Genomic DNA, 25,573 nt, shown 5'->3' on the forward strand with positions numbered 1-25,573 from the left:
TTGATTTACAAATTTAATTCATTCCAAGATTGTTTAACATGCAATTTGCTCCTATTTCAAGGCAAAAAAAAAAATAATAAAGCATTGCCCTCCTTTGCTTCACAAGCCATTCAAGTTCAAACAAGATTTTTGAATTGCAAATTTTTGTTCTTCCTGCAAGACAAATTTTGCAAAAAAAATTTTCCTCATTCAGTGAAGCATGTATAAACCAGGTTACTTGTAAACTGAAGTTCTATTGTATACTTATACTTACATATATTTGTGGAAATTTGTTAAACATAATTGCACATGTATCAGATTACCTGCTGTCATGGGGCGGGGAGGGAGATAGAAAAATGTGGAACTCAAGCACTTATGATAAGAGGAATGTTGAAAACTATCTTTGCTTGTAATTTAAATAGAATAACATTACAAAACTTAAAAATTTAAAAATTTAAATTAAAAAAATAATTTATATTTTTTCCTTTAAATGTTCTTAGTCTAGGTAGGATAGATTTTCAGTTTCAGGCTAACTTCTGATGACTGTTCATTATTTGGGGAGAGAAGGATTCCTCCATATCCCAAATTTGACTTCTTTCTCCTCAAATACCAATTCTCCACATGGCAGTTACCCAAAAGACTCATTTATCCAAATCATGGTAAAACAGAAATCTGAGAAAGTATATAAAGGAGAATATAAATCAGAAAAATACAGAATGAAAGAGCTCCCCTATTCTGACTGAGGTAACTCAGCTCAACCAAGAGAGTTTTAGACCTCACTCAAGGATTAATTCTGTGAAGTCTCTAATCTAGCAAGCTGAGGACAAGGGACATGATGGAAACTGCCAACTTCTCTCCTGTCTTTCCAGAGTCTTTTCCTTCAGCAATCTGAGGTGGGATGGGTTTCTTCCATTTTTTTCTTTTAAAGCTGAAAGTCACTACCCACAGTATTTTCAAAAATTCTAAAGCGGGGTAGCTAGGTGGTAGCACTGGACCTGGAATTGGGAGAACCTGAATTCAAATCCAGTCTCAGACTCTTGATGCTTAGTAGCTGCATGACCTTGGGCAAAACAAAACAAGAAACAAAAGCAAAAACACAAAAAGATCTAAAGAAACTGTACTGTTACCTGTCTTAACCAAATCTTCTTGCCCTTCTCTACCAAAAAAAGAAAAAGACCCCTACCAATAGGTTTAGGAACTGAAGTTATATATAAAAACCAAAAAAATTAAAATAGGAAGAATTTCTAGGAAAAGTTTGGAACTTTTGATTGTTGTGGGGGGGAATGGGGATTCTAAAGGATTTGAATGTGGGGCTTTGAATTATAGGTTAACTTTTTCTAAATGTGGCATGAACCTCATTGTCAAGCTGGTGAAGCTTATGGAAATACTTCTCAGAAAAATGTTCTCAATGCACAAACGAAATTCCATAGATTTATAATGGAATCTAAATGTCAATACAATTTTTAAAATTCTTTAAATTAATTTGGGTAATTTTTTTTTAAAAAAGTTCATGGACTCCAGGTTAAGAGTGTTTCCTTCAAGACATTTGCTGTATCTTTCCTCAGTGCAATAAATGGTCATGGAGGCAGGATGGATCCTTTCACTCCAAGCCTGGGAGCTCTAGGCAGGTGAGGTAGAGCAGGAGGAGAGGAGGCGGGTCCAAGGGATCCTGGCAAATCAGAGTTGAGGGGCTCTGAATGGGCTTGGCTTAGAAGAGCCTGAGGGCAGGGAGGGCCGTTGCTGTGAAAGGATCCTTCCAATCAGCGGATCCTTCTGGTGAGGCTGCCCTCCAATCAAAATCTTAGAAGCTGGGGGGGGAGGGGGTTGTCAAGGGGCGTGGCAGAAGGGGCGTGGATGGAAACTCTCCAATCAAAACCTTAGAAGCTCTAGGGTGGGCGTGGTGGAAGGGGCGTGGATGGGAACTCTCCAATCAAAGCCTCAGGAGCTCTGGGGAGCGGAGACTTAAGGCGCATGCGTGAGGCCCAGTAACCAAGTTGAAGCCATGAGGCAATGGCTGAACGTCTTCTTCCTCCTGATCCTCAGGGTCAGAGAGTCGTCCAACGTACCACGTATCACTGATGTTGAATTCATCCATGAGTGTGTGGAGATGCACAATTTGCTTCGGGCCCAGCTTATCCCGCCAGCGGCCAATGCCCAGTTAATGGTGAGAGCGCAGAAGCAGCCCGGTTTGTCCTCATCCTCCCCGATGCTAGAACTAGGGGGGGACTTGGAGAACCATCTCCAATATCACCCCCTGATTTAATAGGTGGAGACCTCAAAAGTTAACTTTAAAACTGTGAGCCTAAAAAAAGGACATTTAAAAATATTTTACTATTTCTATTTTGGCATTAAATAGTGAATCCAGGTACTATAATTATGGAAATAACTCATCTTCAGAGATATGTTCTCATTATATTCATCTTTTCATGATTTAAAAGTTTCCAAAAAAGTCTAAATTCTTAACAATTAGAATGGAGGTCACAGGGACTATATATAGTGTTACATCTAAATACAAATAAATACTTAATACCAAAGATATTTAAGAATTGTCAAATGTATTTCAGGATAATTAGTTTTCTATTGTATTCTTATGTATTATACATTCATATGTATTATATTTTAAGCATTTAAAAGCATTATACTAAGATGGGGCCCATAGATTTTCCCCATGAAGCCAACAGGGTCCGGGCTTGTAAAAGATTTAAGAAGGCTTGGTTTGAGCCAAACCCCTGATTTTACAGATAGAAATTAAGTTTCTACTGATGATGACCCTTCCCTTGTTGACTGGGGACCTATTCAAATGCTATGGGTTGCCTCATGAGTATGCAGGATGATGCCCAGATGGGGTATTTTTTATCTTCAGAAGTCAAAAGTCAGGGGTAGCTAGGTGGCGCATTTGGATAGAGCACCAGCCCTGGAGTCAGGAGTACCTGAGTTCAAATCCAGCCTCAGACACTTAATAATTACCTAGCTGTGTGGCCTTGAACAAGCCACTTAACCCCATTTGCCTTGCAAAACCCTAAAAAAAAAAAGAAAAGTCTGATGGTAAATTGGGACATCCTTTTTAGTGGAATGGGGTTTCAGTGCAAAGGGTCTCTTTCATCGATGGGGTTGTCCTGCTAGATTGTAACCCACTGAATACCCAGGAGCTTGATTTGTTGAGTGGTTTGCTAGATCTTGTCAATGTTGGTAGCCAACCACCATCATCAATGAGCAAGGCCTTCATAACCTTAGACAGAATCCTTACTCAATCCAACCAAGATGTTGTTTTTAACCGAAGATGGAGCACAATCAAAGAGGCCAGTGTACATCCTGTCCATTGGTGCCAGATTATTGGAGTATTCAGATAGCCATGGGAAGGACAGCAAAGATGTACCATTGATAAGCCACCTGAAGAAGACTTATCTACCAGGTTGAACAACAACATGCCAGTGTCTGTAAGCAAGAGTACAATGGCCCATGTTGGACTACCTCATTATAAAAGAAATGGATGAAGGAGGAACTAGTGGAAAAACACATTCGGGAATTTTGAGATGAGAGGGAGGGGAAAAGAGGGAACTTTCTGTGATTGGCTTCAGTTTTTCAGTAAAATATGAGGTTCTCAGCTAGGAAGATGGGTGAATGGGAGAACCATGGGAAGTTTGAAAACGGATGAAAAGATTTGAAAAGCCATTGTGGACAGTGAGAGAGTGAGTTAAAAAGATTGCTTCAGAGTCAGGAGTACCTGGGTTCAAATCCAGTCTCAGACACTTAATAATTTCCTAGCTGTGTGGCCTTGGTCAAGCCACTTAACCCCATTTCCCTTGAAAAAAAATAGATTGCCTCCCAACAGTGAGAGCCCAGGTGAGAGTTGTGTAATGTAAATTTGGAGATCTTGTCATGTGGTTTTATGATTTTCTCAAACTTCATTCAGCAGCATGTGGATAGGAGTGAAGACAGCACGTAATGAAAGTTATACAAGACTGAGGCATGACAGGGCAAGATTAGTGATACCAAAAACAATCCATGAGACTGGAAAGAAGTAAACAGTGTTGTTTTGGAGAGGTTAGCCAATGATCAATATGGGGCAGGGAGAAAAATGTAACTAGTGCAAGGGTGACAGTCTGGGAAGAATTGAGGGGCCAAGGGATTAGAAATCATAATGCAGATGAAGAATAGGCAGCAGGAGAGGTAGAATGACAATAGCTTGCAATCTAATGATATTTCAGAGTTCACAAATAGGGTAGTGGGACTTTTGTGGTTGAGATCAGAAGTGTGGCTATCTTTTCATGTGGCTGCAGTGAGTTGGAAGAGTATATCATGGGAAATGTGTTGATTTAGTAACTGTGAATTTAATAATTAGGATATTTATGGTGGTGGCTTATCTAGCTAACATACATATGGGAATATGCATACATACACAAACACAAAACACACACACACACACACATACACACACACACACACACACACACACAAGAATGATGACAAGAAGTGAGGAGAAGAGAAAGACTGTGAACCAGGCATTGAACTCTTTAAGGAAAGAAGAATGTCTTGGAGTTTGGTAGACAGTAGCTAACAGGATTTTGATTAATTGGTATATATGGATTAAATAAAAAGAGATCATGCTGGTAGAGGTCACAGGGACAAGAGTTGCCTAGTATGGGAAGGAAGGCAACTTGGTGAGAGCAGAAATTTCAAATGAATTTCAAATAAATATTTTTTTTAAAAAAAGTCCATTCCTCCATTCTTTTTCTTTTGCAGAGATGTTTAATCCATTCACATTTAAAGATAATTGTTAAGTTTCTGCCCACATTAAACTACTTTGTATTGTATTCTGTGCTCTGCTTTTTGTTATTAGTCTTTCTGATTTGTTTATAATAAAATATCCCTATCTTCTAACTTGCCTTTCCTACTCAATTCCACATTCCTAGCATTTATTTTTATTATTGCTCCCTTCCCTTCTAATTTGTAGCTCCCCTTTCCAAAAAATTAGTTGTTTCTATTTCACTACCTCCTTCTGTACTCCTTTTCCCTTTGAATACTCCAGTCTAATCCTTCAGGTTTAAAATTTATGCTGATATCATCCCTTTGCTCTCTCTTATCTTTGCTTTTGGAAGATACTTGCTCTCATCTCTGATCATTTTAGAATGCTGAAATAATTTCAAGCATAACTAAAATTTATTTGTTTTTGATTTGCAGACTTGGGATGAAGGTTTGGCAAAGACTGCCAGAGCCTGGGCAAAGAAATGTGTACCTGAAGGTAATATTCATTTAGAAGAACTGAGAAAAGCTCATCCTGTTTTTAGTGGCCTTGGTGAAAATATTTGGACTGGGCCTGATAATGAATATTCTGCAACTATTGCCATCAAAGCCTGGTTCAGTGAATCCAAGTACTATGATTATGAAAATAATTCATGTTCAGGCACATGTTCTCATTATATTCAGGTATGTACTTTTCATCATCTTGTTGATTTAAAAATTTCCAAAAGTCTAAATTCTTAACAATTAGAATTCCAAGGTATTGTTCTTAACAACTTAAGTTAATGAAATTGTTGGAGGTACAATGCAGAAAGTTCTTTGTGAAAGAATTTCATGGCTCAGACTCTTTAGTCAAGGAAGCTTTTAATGCATAGCCCTGGGTTACAAGGGATGAAGCTCAGTAGGCTAGGCTGGGAGGGGCACTAACACAGGGATTGGGGTATGATCCTTAATTAAATAAGGTGGGTTAAATGAAAGTGTTTTCTACAGGTGCAAGGATATGGTTGGGGAGTAGTTGGATTTAGGATGTCAGAGGGGGCCTCAGATAGGATGAAAACATATTTGTTAAGAATGTGCAAGGCTTGTAAATGAGTCGTTCAAAACATATTTTTCCAAAACTAAAGCAAACTCAGAGTAGAGTTCATCATCAAAATTATTATTTGTAATAATTCCAAAAGAACTCAGGTATTTAAGTTTCATTTCAAAATTGTAAGGACTAAAATAATTTTTATTCAAGTCATATTGTATTAAAGGATGTACTTAAAATTCAAGATGTTCTAAATAGTATTATCCTTTTCCCCCATTAACAGAAATGAAAAGCACTCCTTTAAAAGAAATTTAGAACCTGGAAAATAAAATGACTTCCCACAATGTTGACTTCAAACATTAGGAAAACTATAAACTGTATTCTACTATCTAGATAGTATTATGCATGGTAAATTATGCATTACTTATGCTCACTAAGATATTAAGTTATATAATTTTGTTTCCTCAGAAATTTGATTTTATTTCATTGTTATACTATAATACACATTAAAAATTGTTTTAAACTATTATTGAATCTCAGGACAGCTTTATATCTCTATGGTATCTAGACTTTTTTTAGTTCTTTCAAATTCATCATATCTTGTGACAGTAAAAAAGCATCTTATTCATACTTCAAATTGGTCGTGTTGCTCCTGTTAGAGATTTATGATGGCTCATTATAAAACCAAGATGCCTATTCATTCAAGGTTTTAATCAGCTATACCTTTCTGCCTTCATCATTTTACCAGTATAACGATTCTCTTTACTATTGTACAGTTCCGCATTCTTATTATGTCTCCACATTTCCTTAAGTGCTTAATAGCAATATGTAAATGCTTTACAGAGCTTTTTTAAATGTATATATGTAATAGAATATGTTTTTGCTTGACTCAACATCCCTGAGTTCTCATAGTTCCTCATTTGCCATAGCCTTCCTCATACAGCATCTTGACTTATGGACATCAAAGCTCTAGAAGTATCTAGGTATCACAGTAGAACGAATGCTGGACCTGGGGTTAGTTCAAATATAGCTTCAAATGCTGTCTGTGTGATCTTGGGCAAGTCACCTAACCCCTCTTGCCTCAGTTTCCTCAACTGTCATATGGAGATAACAGTGTTTACCTCTTTGTAAGGATCAAAAGAAGTAATATATGCAAAGCACTTAGAACAATGGCTGATATGTGGTAAGTCCTTAATCAATGTTTCTTCTCTTCCTTCCCCTTCTCTATCCTCTTCCCCTCATGTTGGTGCTTCTCAGATTTTGTGGTTACACCACATGGGGCACCATACTTTGATGACATACTGACTAGATATATTTCCAGATGGAGGTAAGAAAGACTGAGTCCAGGGAAGCCAAATGCTGTATATTCTTGTTGTGTCTGAACATAGTAAATTTCCTTTGTTCAGAGCTTCACTTCATCCCAAACCCTTATCTGAAGTCTCTGGGCTTAGAACTGTGCTTGCGACACTAATAATTTGGCTGTCTAGCCATTACTCTATATTCTTACCATATTTTCTTGGCCCATCTTTTCTGGTTGTACATCCCCTTGATGAATTTTTTTTAATATAACTTCTTGAGCATAACAGGTCATTATTGACAACATGCTATAACCTGCTTAAACTTAGTTTGCTTTCCATTGTGCTTTCAATCACTTGAAAATTAGAGTCCTCTGTAATGTTGGTGTTCCATGATTCACAATTATATACTAAAACTGAGATTATGTTGGGAATTTAAAATGTCAAATAGATGGAAATCAGTGAAGGTTCTATTTCATTTTCCAAATGCAATTCTTCCAACTTCAGTGTATTCATTTGTGGATCCAGCTCCTTTTCCTATAGCACTTGGCTAAAATAAATGATGGTTAAAGCAAAATACATTATTAAAATCTCTTTTCAGACAAGGAGCTTTCTGTACATATGTTAGGTTTCTGCACTCATTTCTCCATTTTTATAGCTTTTCAATTCTTAAACCTTTGCATTTTGGTTTCAGATCTCATAATGAAACTGAAATTACTCTCCCCAAAGTTATCATTGATTTCTTTGTTTCTAAATCCAGTGACCTTTTCTCATTCCTCATTCTTCTTGACTTGTCTTCAACATTATTTTGACAATTTTGATCACACATTCTTCTAGGATACTTTTTTCTCTCAGTTTTTTTTGACAGTGATCTCTCCTGGTTTTTTCTCCTTCCTCTCTGGATATTCCTTCTGTCTCTTTTTGCTGAATCAAAAGGGGCAGCTACATGTTAAAGTGCACAGAGGTGGATTTTGTGGAACTCAGAAATAACTGAATTCAAAATTTTTCCTTAGACACTTCCATATTTGTGACTCTAGACAAATCATTTAATTTCTCTCTGCTTCAGTTTCTGCTGTAAAATTGTACTATTTCTGCTCTCAACCTTGAGTTTTCTTGAAATAACTTTGTTTAGTTAGATATCTTGTCAAACTCGTTAAAAAAATAGTAATATGGTAATTCTTTAATAGATACAAAAAGAATGGCAATCATAGAACACATGGACAAATGTTATGTAATTTATTCATTTGCAGCAAAATTCTTTAGAACACTAAATCTTATGGTTCTACAAGAACAGTACTGCTCTTTTATTGTACCAAAATAACTAAGTTTTTAAGTAAGCAAAGAAGTTTTAGCTTAATGAAAATCATGGGTTGCTAAACATTTTGTAAAGCAAAAAAAAAATTATCAAATAAATCTCTTTCTTTCACATAAGTATCTAGTAAGTTTTAAAAAGTACACAGAAATTTTGTTTCACAGTATCTCTGAAATCATAAATTATTATATCTACTTGACAAACTGGGAAGAATACACAAGAGTCAAGAGAAACCTAGACATTTAAATACAGATAAGAAATTGGAAGTGACTAACTGAATATACTTACATTAGAGTCCAACTGTCTTTAAGGGGTCACAGAATGAATTAATAGGGAGACCTAGAGTTTGTTTAAGAAATGAAAAAAAAGGGAGGAAAGTAGCAAAGAAATGATTTAGATGAGAGGAGCTTATGGAAAAGTGGTTAGAGAAATGGGTATCTCATCAACATCATATGAGCAAAGGAAGGTAGAATATGCAAAAAGGAAAGAAGTATTATACTCATAGAAGATGATGTGGTAGGGAAAGAAGAGAGAAAGTGTTAAGGAGAGGGCAAGATTAAAAAGGAATGGTCATAAAACTAATTTCAATCTTCAAATCTTTGTCATAAAAGAGAATTTTAGGGGCAGCTAGGTGGCACAGTAGATAGAGCACCGGCCCTGGAGTCAGGAGTCCCTGAGTTCAAATCTGGCCTCAGACACTTAATAATTACCTAGCTGTGTGGCCTTGGGCAAGCCACTTAACCCTATTGCCTTGCAAAAAAACCTAAAATTAAAAAGAATCATAAAAGAGAAATTTAAAAGAGGGAAAAAAAGCATGAGCTAGATAGGAATCTTTAGGAGCAGATCATTTTAGTTACAGATTTCTGTTATTGATCAAATGTGACATCATTTTGTAGGTATAGAGGAGTACTGGAGCAGAGAAAAGAAAAATATACAATATAATTATTGAAATATGCAATAATCAAGGCAGTGAACATGAGTATGATTAAACCACTCATAAAACAGGATAATAGCCAAGGGAATTAGGAAGTAGAATTCATTATATAGTTATTTATAAAAAAGTTAAAAAATTCAAACTAGGATATAGCAGAGTGGAATTTATTATGCTTTAAGCTAAATCACAAAGATGGGGGTAGAAATCTCAAACAAAGCAATGGTAAAAATAAAGTGAAATGAGATTAGTCAAGTAAGAACATTATGCTTAAAGAAATCATAGATGATGAATTAATATCAGTACTTAATAGATATACACCAAATAGAATGATATTTTAAGTACTTAAAGGAAAAGTTAATTTAATTATAAGCAAAGGAGGAACAACAGTATTGTAAGATCTAGAAAGTTCAGCATCTCCCTTTGAAATTTATGTGAATTTAACAAATAGGATTAAAAAATGTTAAGATCTGCAGAGATAAATCTCTGTAGATTATTAAATGAAGGGATAAGCATAGATTTCTTTAGTAAAGAAAAGTCCTGGGCAAAGGAATGCCCAGGTGGTCACCAATGATGGTTGGCAAAATCTTTGCAGTTTATAATTTTAGAGTTGCTTTGAGCATTTGGCAGGTAAAGTGACTTGCTCAAGATCACATAATCAGAGGCAAGATTTGAACTTAGGTCTTCCTGGTTGCAAGCCAGTACCATGCAATATTGCCTCTTTTCTAAATGGGGATAGAAAATGATACTGCTTTCCACCATAATATACATACATAATATACATTTCTGTACATAAAAGGAAAATGAGCTCTAATATATCCGACATTCATTGGTTGAAAGGTCCTATAGAAATTGTTTTTTTTTCTATTTATATTCTATTGGTTAGAACTATAAAAGGTTTAGTTTGGGCATGGGGAAGATTGTTATAAGTCTTTTCCTGAGCTCCAGAGATCTGCCAGTAGTAGTGACTTGAAAAGAATAGTTATGTTTTATATCTTTTTTAAAAATTCTTACGTTATGTTTAATCTTCAGTTTAAAGTGGGTTTCACTGATTTTGTGGTTCTTGAGTAACTGCTAAATTTTAAAAGGAAAAGAAAAAAAAACCTTGAATCTATTGGACTAGTTCAAATGTACAACCTAGTCTATGATAGTTTCACATTATATTTTAAATCAGTACAGATTTCAGGGAGAGTTCTCAAGTTTTATAGTCTTAAGAAATCTGACAAACCAACATGATAAAGTAGAATTTATATGCTCTCAAGCTTAACCATGGCAATTATTTATGTTTAAGGACCTATGTAAAGAATGTTTTAGATTAAGAAAGAACTGTTTTGTCAAGCAGGCTACTAAAAAAGATTCTTGGCAGTGTTAAGCATATGGGATATAGCACATTATCTCAAGGATCCTCTGACAGGAGATGTGTTGTCTGTTTCAGCTTCTAGAAAATCAATTTTATTTCTTTTTAGTGAATCCATTAAACAGCACCAAGAACAGTTTCAGTTTTTGTTCAACATTTTCTCCTTCCTATTGGCACACATACATTCACATTAGTAAACTATAAAAATTAAATTATATGTTTTGTTTTGGAACTGTTTTTTAGATTGCTTGGGATGCTGCCTACAAAGTTGGCTGTGCTTTTATTGAGTGTCCTAGTGTAGGAACTCTTTTCAATGCAGCACATTTCATATGCAACTATGTACAAAGGTAAGTTATTTATAATTATTGCTTTAATATTTTTAATCTCAAAGCTGTAGTTTTATCTACTAATAGATTAGCATGCCTACATGACTTAGTTTAATAAAGTTCTGGTGGATATCATCAAAAGTCCTCCTTTTACATTATTTCACCCTGGTTTGGTTGTGGCCTAATTCTCTCAAAAGCAATGTCAAGAGAGTACAATCTCTGTTAGGTCCCACTGGGCTTAAAAAACTTGCAATGTATGGCTATTGATTTACTGTCCTACTTTTGTCCGAAGCTGGAAAAACTTCAGGAAAAAAGCATCAAGAGAAGATTAGTCACCAAATGATTATTACTGTTATGAATTATTAATACTGTATTTGTTGTTGTTACTGTTCAGTTTGACCAGAGGAACTTGGTAAATTATTTAAAGATTTAAAAAATCCAATTAGTTTCCTAAACTGTTTCCCCAGATTGTATAATGTAAATATGTAAAAATGCTTTAAAAGCTATAGGATGCTATGCTAGCAGAAAATATATTTTTAAAATAAAATATTATAGGAAAACAGTGCAGGAATTTTGTTTTTTCTTTGAGGAGTCATTTTATGTAAATAAGAGAACATCAAAATATTATCTACTAGGAATCCCTTAGTCATAGTGTTAAAATCATAATTTTGGAAAGGAGCTGAAATAAAAATTAATAAAGGGCCCATTAATTTAGGTACTGTTACAGTTACTGAATTAACATGCAGAGATGATAGTTATCTGTACATTTTATTTATGTCTAGAGTGGTCTTGTTTGTATGAAAATTAAGTGAACCATGAACATGAGCTTCAGCAACCTTATATAGAATATGGATGCATTTGTAGGTCCCTTTATTATACATTATTCAAGGATGATTCCCTAAGAAAAAAATCTAAAGGACCAGATGGATTCATAAGTAAATTCTGCTAAACATTTAAAGACTGATTAATTCCAATTCTATATGAACTATTTTTAAAAATAGATGAAGGAAATCTGCCAGATTCCTTCTATGACACCAATATGGTGCTGATACATAAACTAGGAACATTAAAAATAGAGACAGAAAATGATAGACCAATTTCCCTAATGAATATTGATGTAAAAATTTTAAATGAAATACTAACAAAGCAATTACAGCAAGTTATAATATGAAGTCTTTTTTTTTAGGTTTTTGCAAGGCAAACAGGGTTAAGTGACTTGCCCAAGGCCACACAGCTAGGTAATTATTAAGTGTCTGGGACCGGATTTGAACCCAGGTACTCCTGACTCCAGGGCCAGTGCTTTATCCACTACGCCACCTAGCCACCCCTTAGGAAGTTATATTATGATGATATACTATGATCAAGTGAAATTTATACCAGGAATTCAGGGTCGATTCAGTTATTAGGAAAACTATCTATATAATCAACCATATCAATAACAAACCTATCAAAAACCATATGATTATTTCAATAGATGTTGAAGAAACTTTTCACAAAATAAAACATCCATTCCTATTAAAAAGCAATAGCAAGAGGGCAGCTAGATGATACAGAGGATAGAGCACCGGCCCTAGAGTCAGGAGGACCTGGGTTCAAATCCAACCTCAGACACTTAATAATTGCCTAGCTGTGTAAACTTGGGCGAGCCACTTAACCCCATTACCTTAAAAAAAACAAAATAAAACAACAGCAAGAATTGGAATAAATGGAGTTTTCCTTAAAAGGATAAGCGGCATCTATCTAAAAACAATAAGTTAGAAAAGTTAGATATGATAGACCTCTGGAAAAAATTGAATAGAGATAGAAATTGAAGGAATTAGAATAGGTGATAAAGAAACAAAACTCTCACTCTTTGTCAATGATATGATGACATACTTAGAGAATCCTTAAAAATCAATTAAAAAACTATATGAAGCATTTAACAACTTTAGGAAAGTTTCAGGATTAAAATAAACCCAAATAAATCATCAAAATTTCTATACATTACAGCAGCAAGAAAGAGAAATTCTGTTTAAAGTAACTATAGACAACATAAAATACTTGGAAGTTTACATGCCAAGATAAACTCAAAAACTATATGAAAACATTATAAAAAACTTTTACCAAAAAAAATACTTTTCACACAAATAAAATCAAAACTAAATAATTGGGTGAATGACAATTGCTTGTGGGTAGGCCAAGGCAATATAATAAAAATGAAAAAAAATTGCAGAGGAAGGTGACTGAGCCATTCCAGATCTTAAATTACATTATAAAGCATCAGTCATCAAAATTGTTTGATAATGGCTAACAAATAGTGGTGGATTAGTGGAATAGATTAGGTGTATTGAAGCAGTTGTAAATGAGTACAGTAATCTATTGTTTGATAAACCCAAAGACTCTAATTTCTGGAATAAGAACTCACTCTTTGATTTAAAAAAAAAACACTTCTGGGAAAACTAAAAGATAGTATAACAGAAACTAAGCATCTCACACCCTATTCCAAGGAAAGGTCAAAATGGGATTCAGGATTTAGTCATAAAAGGTGATACATAAGCCAATTAATAAAACAAGAAGTAGTTTATCTATCAGATCTATGGAATGGGGAGAAGTTTATGACCAAAGAAGAGTTAGAGAACATAATAAAGAACAAACCATTATTATTATTATTATTATTTTAGTTTTTGCAAGGCAGTGGGGTAAAGTAGCTCCCCCAAGGCCACACAGCTAGGTAATTAAATGTCTGAGGCGGGATTTGAACTCAGGTACTCCTGACTCCAGGGCTGGTGCTCTATCCACTGCACCACCTAGCTATCCCCAGAAAAAACCATTTTGTTCTGATTTTGATTTCATTAAATTGAAAAGATTTTGCAAAAATAAAACTAATGTAACCAAAATTAAAAGAAATGCAATAAGTTGGGAAACAATTTTTACTGATAGTGTTTCTAATAAAGGACTCATTTCTAAAGTATACAGAGAATTGAGTCAGATTTTTAAGAATACGAGTCATTCTCCAATTGATAAGTGGTCAAAGATATGAACAGGCAGTTATCAGACAAAGAAATTAAAGCTACTTATGGCCATATGAAAAAATGCCCTAAATCATTACTGATTAGAGAAATACAAACTAAAACAACTCTGAGATACACCTCACATCTCTCAGATTGGTCAAAATGACGAAAAGGAAAATGATCAATGTTGAAAGGAATGTGGGAAAATAGGAGCACTGATGCAATGTTAGAGTGGTGGTGAACTCATGTAAATTTTCTGGAAGTAATTTGGAACAAAGCCCAAAGGGCAATACATACCCTTTGATCCAACAGTACCATTACTAAGTCTGTATCACAAAGAGTTCACAAAAGGGTTAAAAAAAAAAAACATATGCACAAAAATACTTAGGGAAAAAATATTTAGAGGGAAGGAGGGAGAAAAAATATGAAACTCAAAAGTTTTAAAAATCATTATTGAAAGCTATCTTTGCATATAGTTGGAAAATTAGATGAAATATTATTTTTTAAAAAATGTTATTTCATTAATGCTCATTCTGTTCTTGTACATTTGTGTTTAGAAACTAGCCAACTCTTTTTTTCTATTTGCTTGATTCTGTTGTGTTAATATACTTTTCCTCACTATACAGTAAAAGTTTATGCCTTACTTTAAATCAGGGCTGGCCAACCTTATTTTTAAAAGTTTTTATTGGGGTGGTTAGGTGGTGCAGTGGATAGAGCACTGGCCCTAGAGTCAGGAATACCTGAGTTCAAATCCAGCCTTACCTAGCTGTGTGGCCTTGGGCAAGCCACTTAACCCCACTTGCCTTGCAAAAAAAAAAAACCCTAAAAATAATATTAAAAAAAGTTTTTTATTGAAACAGCAGACAACATATTTCAATTTGCTATTTTAGTGGGAGCTCTGCAGTGGCTCCTCTTCGTTTACTAAAGTGGAGGTAAGTAGGTCAACAATTGTGGGAAACAAAATCAGAAAAAGTTTTAAGATTCATTTTCATTTTAAATTATGCTACTTTATCACTGCTACATGAAGAAGAATGGTTATTTTGTTGGATTAGTATTTCCTTGAGATAATTTTCTTAATTCATATTAGCATCTTTATTAGGAATTAGCAGCTATGTATTATTTAAATTCATACAAAATTGATATTCTAACAAAATGTTTTTCTGCTTTTACAGTGGAAATTCTAGGAGAAGGCCTTATAAAGCAGGAGTATTTTGTAGTAAATGTGAAAACGACGATACATGCAAGGAAATGCTATGCAGTAAGATTAAGGCAATAAATTAAATGTTGAAAGAAAGGATGATATCCCATAAATGTATTAGATGGCAATGCTATTGTTTAATAGTTATTTCTTCTTACCTTATTATTTATTATTGTTTACCTATTGAAGTAGAACTATATAATGTTAGAGTTGGGGTTTTCTTCAAAACAACATCATGTTTTATTTTTATTTCATTAAAGCATGAATCCCCTTCTATCAAGTGATCAACAGTTTTTCTTGAGAATAAATTAACTCTCTAAATGACCCCTTTGTTTTCTGATAGCATTTTAATTGTGCTTCCTAATACTGAGCTAAAATCTGATTCCATGTAAATTACTCATATTTGTCATAGGTTTTTAACCATCTGAAGCCAAGCACATTAAGTCTAATCTTCCTTCCTGTTGTATATATACCCAACCCCTATATATATATATATATATATATACATATATATATGTATATATATATATAATATGATATGTAATATAATTATGTAAATGCAATCTTCAAATATTTGGAGATTTTATATATATATATGTGTGTGTATATATATATATGTATATATATACATATATATATATATATACATCCATATACCTCTCCAAATATTTTAAAGATTGGAATGATGTTGGTAGCTAGGTTTTCTCTTTTCCAAACTAAATATGCTAGAGTTCTCTCAGCTCTGGCCTGATTAAAAAAAACCGATAAAAAGGAGGTCCTCATTTTCTTCCTGTATGATGGTGCTTGGTTTTATATAACTTTTATCTCTTGACTTTTGAAATATCATATTTCACGTTCTCTTTTTTATAGTTTCAGCTGCTAAGTATCATGTAATTCTTATTGTGGCTCCTTATTATTTGAATTTTGGCTACTTATAGAAAATTTTTTCTTTAACTTTGAAAAATTGTATTTTATTTATGATGTTTTTGAGTTTTTCATTTTGTTATTTCTTTTGTGAGGTACCCATCGAGTTCTTTCTATTTTAACTTTGTCCTCTGATTCTAAAGAGTTAAATTTTCATTTAAAAAATGTCTTCTAATATGGCACTCATCTTTTTTTCCTGATCCATTTTCAGATAGTCTCCCCTTTGCCTGTTTACCAAATTAGTTATAGGATGTTAGGTAATCCTTTAGAGAGGAGGAGCTTTGTCGTAGAGGAAAGAGTAGACCTTGCTTTGAGTGCTATTTCTGCCAATATCTTCCTCTGTGACCCTGTGCCAGTTATTTTCTTCAGGCTCAGACCCCTTTAGATATATGATAATTTTTTCACTCCCTGCTTCACAGTTTTATTTCAAGACAACCACTTAATAGACTAAAACATAGTATCCGCCCCTTGCCTGAGGCCACTTTGCTCCAGAGACTTCTCAGAGATATCTGCATCAGCTTCAGATCCAGCCCATTGACCTGTTTCCTCTGTCTTTACCCCAGCTTTCTAGGTGTTCTGGAACCTTTTTCCCATCAGGACCTGAATTGCTCCCTACTGACTCATGTCTAGACTCCTCCTCCAGGCTATCCTTTTGTTTTCTCCTGTCTGCCATATGAGTCTGGCCTCCTGAGGCTCATAGGACTTCATATCTCCATATACAATATAACTGAACTACAAGGGAGAACCTTTATAATTTACCTGCCTCCTACAGTAGACTTCTCTCTAGTCACCAACATTCTTCTTGGATTTATTCCTCAGTGGTTAGCATACCCTAATCCCAAACTCTCACATTCCAGTGATTTTTAAACCCCTGTCTTCCATCCATCAAGAGCTCCCCATACCCCCCCTCCCTTCATCTTATATTACAATACCCACTATTTTCCTTCACATAAAGAGGTGGACCATCTTCATGGCAAGGCAAACCTTTCTACTTATACCCTTGATTCCATTTCAAACCATCTTCTCCAAAAGATTTCCCTCCCTATCATTCCTATTTTCCCTTAACTCTTCAGTTTATTCCTCTCTATTGGATGCTTCCACATTGTCTACAAACATGGTCATATCTTCTCCATACTTAAAGAGCCCTCACTAGATCCAACTAACTGTGCAACTATTATCCTATATCCCTACTCCTTTTTGTAACTAAAGTCTTTGAGAAAGTCATCTACAATAGGTGTCTCTACTTCTCTCACTTAGTCCTCTGTGTTCAAGTAAAGCTACTCTCTTCAAAATCACCAGTTAGACCTTAACTGCCAAATCCAAAGGCAGAGGTCTTCCTGACCTCTCTTCAGTCGTTAATGTTGTCCATTGACCTCTTCTCCTAGTTAATCTCTGCTCTAAATTCTATAATCCTATTGTCTCCTAATTCTTTCCCTATTCAGTACTTTTGGTGGGTCTTCTCAGTATGTTACGGGTTCTCTTCTCTTCTCAGTTTATAATATCTCCTTTGGTGATGTCATCAAGTCTTCATGGGTTCAAATATCAACTCTGAACGTTATTGTCAGATATTTTTACTCTCTGCCAGATACTGTACAATCTAGTACCTGGATTTTTTTTCTTGCTCTTCCTCACATAACTCTTCATCTCCCATATCTTTACATTTTCACTGGCTTTCCACCTTGCTTTGAGTGTTTTTCTTCCTTACCTCTACCAACTAGATTTTCTGACTTCCTTCAAGACTCAGCTGAAATCCTCTATCTGCTCAAAGCCTTCCCAGACAGCCCCTTTTTAACACCTTCTTTCCAAGATTACCTCCATTTAGCCTCGAGAGTCTGTAGTTGCTTACATGTCTTCTTATTAGAAAGTGAACACTTACTATGTTTGTTCTTCTGTTTGTAGCTTCGGTGTTTTAGTGGTTTAATCAATGCTTGTTGACTAACAGACAAAAAAACTTTAAAAATATGAGCCACTGGGGGGGCACTAAGATAGCCAAATAAAAAGAGCATTTTTCCACATTCTTCCAAAATTCCGCTCTAACCAACTTTTTTTAAAGAATGTAAAACTGAATTTTTAGCAGCTTAATTATCAAAAAGTCAGTGAGTTATTTTTCCAGCCTTTTGACAGCTTAGAAGAACAGAAAAAGAGGTTGATGGACTGAGGGAGGGGTTGTCTGGGAATATCCTCCAGCCACAGACCTTGGAGAGGATGGCTGTAATAGGGAGCATCAGCCTGCAGAGAAAATAAAAGGGGTCAGAAAAAGATGCTAAAGGATCCCTCTGCTAACCCTGGGCACAGGATCAGGTATCATTTTACAACTCCATCTCCTAGTTCCAAGTTGCAGGTCTAGGGCAGTGAGAGCACTTGTGGATGTAAGTAAGCAGAGGTCTTATCCAAGTACAGGAGCAGAGAGAAGTTATGGTCACAAGGGAGCAGAGGCCCAACTTGGGTACCATAATGCAGATAAGAAGAGCAGCAGTAACACTTCTCCCCAGAGCACACCATTTTGGAAGGACCAAAATCTTTTAAGCCCCCAGGACCAGCTATAAAAACAGAAGACTAAAAAAGCACTAAGCCTGGGACAATTCCACCTCCCCTGCCCCTCCCCTATTTTTGAAAAAAAAAATGAGAATAATAAAAGAAAATTATGAAAAGAGAAATAACAATTTGGTAAAAATGGCACAAAAATACTGAAGAAAATAGAATTGATCAAATGGAACCTAATAACTTTATGAGACATCAAGAGACAAAAAATAGGAGACATTATTATTTGAGGACAAGGTCAGTATTCTAAGGAATATTGGGTTAGAAGTCAAGAGGCACAGAACATAAGCTTTGTCAAATAGTGAAGTGGTGTCCTTGAATGAAGACAGGGTCCTTTGATGTCATCATTGTGTTTTCTGGCTAAACATGCTACCATATCATCTTTCTATTTGACATAAACATAAGCTAATATTATCTTTGTCACTAGATGAGTGAAAAGAGATGACAAATTACCACTTTTCAAGGATGCTAAATGGGATTTCTCATATGGGGGTAAATGAAACCAGATGACTTTGAAATTCCCTTTAATACTAAAGATTTGGGAGTCTTTAAAAATATTTTAACATGCATTAATCTTATTGGTAGTGTTGGCATAAAAGCAGTGTAGGACAATGGAAAGGGCCCAGGATGTGGAAGAGAAAAAAGTCCAAAGAGGCTCTGATACTTAATACCTAGATAGCCTTGAACAGCAAAAAAAAAAAAAATATTTAAAAACCTGCTTCATTTTTTACTAATTATCCTAACTTGTTAATATTTTATCCCAGCATCTAACATAGTTGCTGACATATAATAAGAATAAATAAATATCTGTTGAATTGAATTGAAATGAAGTAAAAATCTTAAGGATTGTTTTTTCATCTCTAAAATAAGTTATGGGGCCTAAATGTCCTCTCAGGACAGTTGACTTCTAGCGCTGATCTGTGATTTTATAATGAAAACATTTGGATTTCCCCTTCTGTTCTTAAATTGTTTTTCTTTGCTTTCCTTTTAACACATTTCTTCTACTTTTTCAAAGAATACATTCTTGCCCTTAGTAAACCATATATATATATATATATATATATATATATATATATATATATATATACATATATATATATATATATATATATTCTGATATGAGAGGATAAGAGCTTAAACCAGCATAGTAGATTTGGGAATGGAAAAGAAAAGAATGATGTGAGAAAATATATGTATATGTGTGTGTGTATACATATATATATATGTATGTATGTATATGTAGTAACCTGGTTTGGATTGTTGTTAGCAAAAAGAGAAAGGAGTCAAATGTGACTTCTCAGCATCAAGCCTGAGTCTCTGAAAATAACTCTGCTGTTAATAGAAAAAAATATGTATAACACAGAGAAAAAATAATTGCCTTGACTATTTTCAAGCAAAGGCTAGATTACCACTTTGAGGAGATATTACATAGGAGCTGCCTGTTCACATATAGATTAAGTTAGCCTTCTGAGGTTTCTTCCAATTTAGATTTTGTGATTCTAAAAATATTCTTTTATTTAATTTAGCTATTTACATACTTTTTCTCTATCTTTCCAGGTAACCCTAATCGTGAGAAAATTGCACGTATGTATTATTATCTTTCCCCTACTCTTTAATAATTTATCTTTTCTTGACTAATTAGTCTTCTCTGAGTAAAAGCAAGCATCTAATTACTTTTATTTACAGATTATCCTTTCTGGTATCCAAAGTGGGAAGTACCTCGACCAAGGGTGTGTGATTACCTATGCACATTTTGTTTAGTATTTAGATTCGGTTTATTTGGAGTGAATATTGCAATAGTTTTCATTTTACAGCATAAGTTTCCAGATATACATTTAGAACAAGAAAGATTGTTGAATGAAAAATTAGAAGAAGAAAAGGCAGAGGAAAATGCTGAATTATAAAACAACACACATAATTCCCCACCCTAAAACCTAAAGGAAGAAGCCAAAGGATTCTGACGGATTGGGGAAAGTACATAGAATCACTAAGCCTGAATAAGAATGAGAAGAAAATATACAATAAGCCACTAATTGTTATATATTTTATTCCTTTTATATTTAATACAGACTAGAAATAATATGGTTAAAAGGAATTGAGTAATGAAATCAACAAAAGGTTTTAGTTATAGTTATGATTCAGTTCTTTAAAAGTGAAAAAATATTCTTTTTGCTATTGCAGTTAATAGACTTTCAATTTTAATTGTTCTCTTAATTTAACTTCATTAAAGTTTTTTAATGACTAATTAAAGTTTCACAGTGGTTTTTTATAATTTAATAAACAGCCAATATAATATGATTATTTAACTATTGGAAAAATCTATAAGAGCAGGTATTTATGTTTGGAAGTTTTTAAAGACTTCAGATATTTGAGAATATTCCATACAATTGAGATATGTATAGTATCTCTACACTTTATTGAAAAGTTTAGGTAAATATTAAATGAACTTTTGAAAATCTAGCTTATCTACCATATTTCCTTGCTTTTTCTGCCAGCAAGCCATTAATAAGTACCAGAAGTTTTCTTTTAAATTGTGAATGAGGACTCAATACATTTTATGTGTATGTAGAGCTATATATGTATATATGCATATGTAAAAATAATATAAAGGTAGAAAACTATGTTTTTAAATTACTGTTAATTACTTACAAATTCAAAATGTTATGCATTGTTAGGAGTAAGTGGATAAATGACTTGAAGAGGTGCCTAATGGAGCAGAATGTAAAGACTATGTCACATGTACATTCTGCAGTAAGGCTAGTGGAGGTGATGAAATTCCAGCTGAGCTATTTAAAATCCTAAAAATAGTAATTCTATGAAAGTGTTTCATTATTACTGACAATGCTTCCCAAAGACCACTTGACTTCATTCTCCAGGACGTTTGTTTCACCATCCCTGGTTATCAGATCCTTCATATATGTATTTTGTATATTCTTGCCTCCTCTTCTGTCTTTTTTTGTCCCTTATGGCCATTTTTTGCTGACATATTCTTTTGAGATCTCTAATTTTCTTGAAATCTCTTATCTTTTCCATCTATTGTTTTCCTGTTTCTCTGCATTACTTATTTAAAAAAGGGAAGAAGAATTTAGAAACATCTTGGTGACTATTTTCTAAAATACTACATTGTTTTCGGTTGGATAAAACTTTCCCTGTCCCTTTTACTTTTCTTCATCTTTTTCAGCTATTTGTAAAGTTTCATCATTACTTTCTTGCTCTTCTTTTTCTTTGGAATGATTTTTGTTGCTGCCTTCTATTATATGGGAACTCTGTATATGGTTCTTGAGGTATTCTGTCTACCATATCTAATCTCTTAAATCTGTTCATTACTTCCATTTCATAAGAGATGTCATTTAGTTCTTACCTTTACAGAATACAGTCTGATGGTTCTTCAATTTAAGTCCAGATTTAGCAATAAGCAGCAAAGGTCTTGTTTGAACTGACTATGTAGAGTTTCAGCAGCTCTGGCTGCAAACTATATGATCAAGCTGACTTCAGTTTTGACCATCTTATGATGTCCATGTGTAGAGTTGCTTTCAGGGTTGTTGAAAAAGATTGTGAGGCAGAGCCAAGATGGTAGCATGGATGCAGGAGTTCCCAGAAGCTCACCTCCAGAACACTGCAAATACCTTAAAATTATGACTCTAAACAAATTCTAGAGTGTCAGAACCCACAGAAAGACTTAAGTGAAACAATATCTTGGTCCAAGACGACTTGGAAGATCTGCAGGAAGAGTCTATTCCACCAGAGTTGGAAGGGGCCACAGCACAGTTGGACCTAGGGTGCACTGTACCAGAGTAAACCAGCTCCAGCCACTCAGGAACAGACCATGGGGCTTCTGGGTCCCTGGGGCCGCCAGGGTCCCTGGTAGTAGAAGCATTTCCAGACCTCTCACCAAAGACAACTTGAAAGTTCAGCAGGAAAACTATGCCATACTAGAGAGAATGAGGAGCCCAGACCAGCCAGGCTTAACTACAGCCTGATCCAGAAAACAGGAGCAGGCCTGAGCCCACCTGGCAGTTGCTTCCAGAGGCTCAGCCCACAGACAGAAAGGAGGTAGGAGAAGACTGTTGAGGGCTCTCTGCTATCCCTGATTCAGGACTCTGTTGCTTTGCCCATACTCAGATTCAGGTTGCGATCTGGGCCCCCATACAGCCTCAGCAGAATAGGGACCCTCCTCACAGTTCTAAGGCAGAGGGGAGTGCTTGTGGTCATCCACAGACCAGAGTACAGACCAGGAGAGCAGTCAGAGTCTCTCAGAAGACCTTGAAGGAATTGAAGTCTTTAGGAAGGGTGTCCCCAAAACACTCATAAGCTTGGAAAGTTCATTAAAACCAAATCATAGAGTGAGGAAATGCATAAACAACAGAAGAAAAAGAATCTGACCATAGATAATTACTTTGGTCCCATGGAGGATCAAAACACATACTCAAAAGGGATTGGTCTCAGACTATGGAAGAGCTCAAAAGAGATTTTAAAAATCAAGTAAGTGAAGTAGAGGAAAAATTGAGAAAAGAAATGAGAGTGATGTAGGAAAATCATGAAAACCAAGTCAGCAGCCTGGTGAAGAAGATACCAAAAAACACTGAAGAAAATAACATGTTTAGATCTAATGAAAAAAGCAGTCCAAGAGGGTAATGAGAAGAATGCACTAAAAAGTAGAACTGGCCAGATGGAAATGGAAGATACAAAAGCTCTCTGAAGAAAATAACTCCTGGGGTGGCTAGGTGGCGCAGTGTTTTAAAGCACCGGTCCTGGAGCCAGTCAGGGTTAAGTGACTTGCCAAAGGTCACATAGCTAGTCAACATCAGTTGTCTGAGATCCCATCCTCCTGACCTCAGGGCCAGTAATCTATTCACTCTGTCACCTAGCTACCCATCACTTATATTATCAGATTTACTGACATACAGTTGGGCAAATAGCTCCTGATTATTGCTTTAATTTTCTATTCATTGGTTGTGAATTCACCCTTTTCATTTTTGATACCATTAATTTTGCTTCTTTCTTATTTTTATTCAAATTAACCAGTTATTGGCTTTTACATAAAGTCAACTCTTAGTTTTATTTCCTAGTTCAATAGTTTTCTTAATTTCAATTTTCTTCTTTGATTTTCAGAATTTCTAATTTGGTATTTAATTGGGGATTTTTAATTTGTTTTTTCTAACTTTTATAGTTGCATGTCCATCTCATTGATCTCTTCTTCCTCAATTTTTGTCCATATAAACATTTAGAGATAAAATTTCTTCCAAGAATTACTTTGGTTGCAACTCATAAGTTTTGGTATGTTGTCTAAGTACTGTCATTCTCTTGGATGAAATTATTGATTATTCTCTGATTTGTTGTTTGACACACTTATTCTTTAGAATTAGGTTATTTACTTTCCAATTAATTTTTCATTTATTTTTCTATGGTCTTTTATTACATGTAATTTTTATTGCTTCATGATCTGAGAAAGATGCCTTTAATATTTAGGCCTTTCTGCACTTTACTGTGAGGTTTTTGTTATGCCCCAATACATGGGCAGTTTTGTATAGGTATCATCTAAAAGGTATATTGCTTTCTATCCCCATTCAGTTTTCTCCAGAAGTCTATGATATCCAACTTTTCTAAAATTCTATTCATGTCCTTAACTTCCTTCTATTTTCCAGTCTTTTTGATTTTGTTTGATGAATTCTTGATATCTTATAGAGTCATTAACTTCTAGTTGCCCAATTCTAAGTTTTAAGGATTTCTTTTCTTCACTTAGCTTTTTTTTTTAAACTTCTTTTCTAGTAGGTCAATTCTACTTTTAAAAGTACTGTTTTTTTCAGTAATTTTTTTTCTATTTGGTTAATTCAAATTTTTAAGAAATTGTTTTCTTCAATCAATTTTTGTACTTCCTTTTCTAGATGTTGATTTTTTTCATAATTCTGTGTAACTCATTTCTTTTCCCAATTTTCCTTCTACCTCTCTTGATTTTTGAATTCTTTCAAAAGGACTTTTTGGACTTGATACAAGTGAGGTTTCACATGTAGCCATTTTGACCCTGCTGTCCTCTTCTAAATGTTTACCTTCATCCTCCCAGTCATCAGGTTCTTTTGTTTGTTGTTTGCTCATTTTTCTACCTATTTTGTGACTTGGTGTTTTTATGTGAGAGTTGTACTCTGGTCCTGTACAATCCCAAACTTTTTGAGCTGGGACTCATTTTCATTGGACTTCAGGGCTTAGCTACAAGCTTTCTCTGGAAGATGGGCTTCTCTTCTGACTTGTACTGCTAGATGAAATCTCTCTGTTGCCCTCTCTCCTCAGTATAGGCTTTACTGTTGGTCTTCCCCAAGGGTTAGGCTTTATCTGTTGGCCTTCCCCAAGAGCCAGGCTTTAGTTTTTGGCCTTCCCTAAGAGCTAGGCTTTAGTTGTTGACCTTCCCCAAGGGCTAGGCTTTAGCTTCTAGGCTTTAGCTGTTGGCCTTCCTCAAAGGCTAATCTTTGTTATTGGGTTGCTGTAAAAGTCTTTCTTCTGGTTGAACTTTGTTACTGGTCTGACCCAGGGCCAGGGCCCTATGGCTCTGTTGTAATGGAAACAGGAACTCTCTGTTTGGAGGACCCCAGGATTGTTGTCTCATTGCAGGTTAACTCCAAAGGTGGCCTCCACAATTCTGTGCTACAAGACTGCTGACTTGCCCCCAAAGCTACTGACTTGTAGAAGAGTGGGGCCACATCCACTGAATTGCCCCAGCTTTGCAGATTTGTGCAGGCCCCTGCTCTGCCCCCTACTCTTTAATTTCTCTCCTCTCCTAGCCCCTGAGATAGACCTTTCCTGCTGGGTTGATAAGCTACATCCTGGCTCCTTAATCAGTTCTGGTATAGTTTTCAAGTTGTTTAAAGGGAAATTTGGGAGACTGGCAGGGGGTTTCTTCCTCATATCACCACTTGGTTTCCTCAACTTTGTTTTTGTAGTCAAACACATCCACAGCTGTA

At 35.0% G+C, this 25,573-nt stretch overlaps 1 protein-coding gene across 1 annotated transcript; it reads left to right on the plus strand.

Annotated features, from left to right (window-relative positions):
* Positions 1–1,928: 1,928 nt before the first annotated feature.
* On the plus strand, positions 1,929–20,792 carry GLIPR1L2 (GLIPR1 like 2). Its single transcript, XM_074220779.1, has 6 exons — positions 1,929–2,143; positions 5,161–5,406; positions 10,885–10,988; positions 15,130–15,215; positions 20,178–20,204; positions 20,307–20,792. The coding sequence occupies exons 1-6, from the start codon at positions 1,982–1,984 to the stop codon at positions 20,522–20,524; spliced, it is 843 nt and encodes a 280-aa protein (XP_074076880.1). The 5' UTR covers positions 1,929–1,981; the 3' UTR covers positions 20,525–20,792.
* Positions 20,793–25,573: the final 4,781 nt, after the last annotated feature.

The sequence above is a fragment of the Macrotis lagotis genome, chromosome 2, assembly GCF_037893015.1.
Source record: "Macrotis lagotis isolate mMagLag1 chromosome 2, bilby.v1.9.chrom.fasta, whole genome shotgun sequence".
Taxonomy (NCBI): Eukaryota; Metazoa; Chordata; class Mammalia; order Peramelemorphia; family Peramelidae; genus Macrotis; species Macrotis lagotis.

Coding starts and splice junctions, on each gene's coding strand:
- GLIPR1L2 (XM_074220779.1), top strand. CDS start 1,982: ATGAGGCAATGGCTGAACGTCTTCTTCCTCCTGATCCTCAGGGTCAGA. Junction 2,144..5,160: donor CGGCCAATGCCCAGTTAATG/GTGAGAGCGCAG, acceptor TTTGATTTGCAG/ACTTGGGATGAAGGTTTGGC. Junction 10,989..15,129: donor ATATGCAACTATGTACAAAG/GTAAGTTATTTA, acceptor CTGCTTTTACAG/TGGAAATTCTAGGAGAAGGC.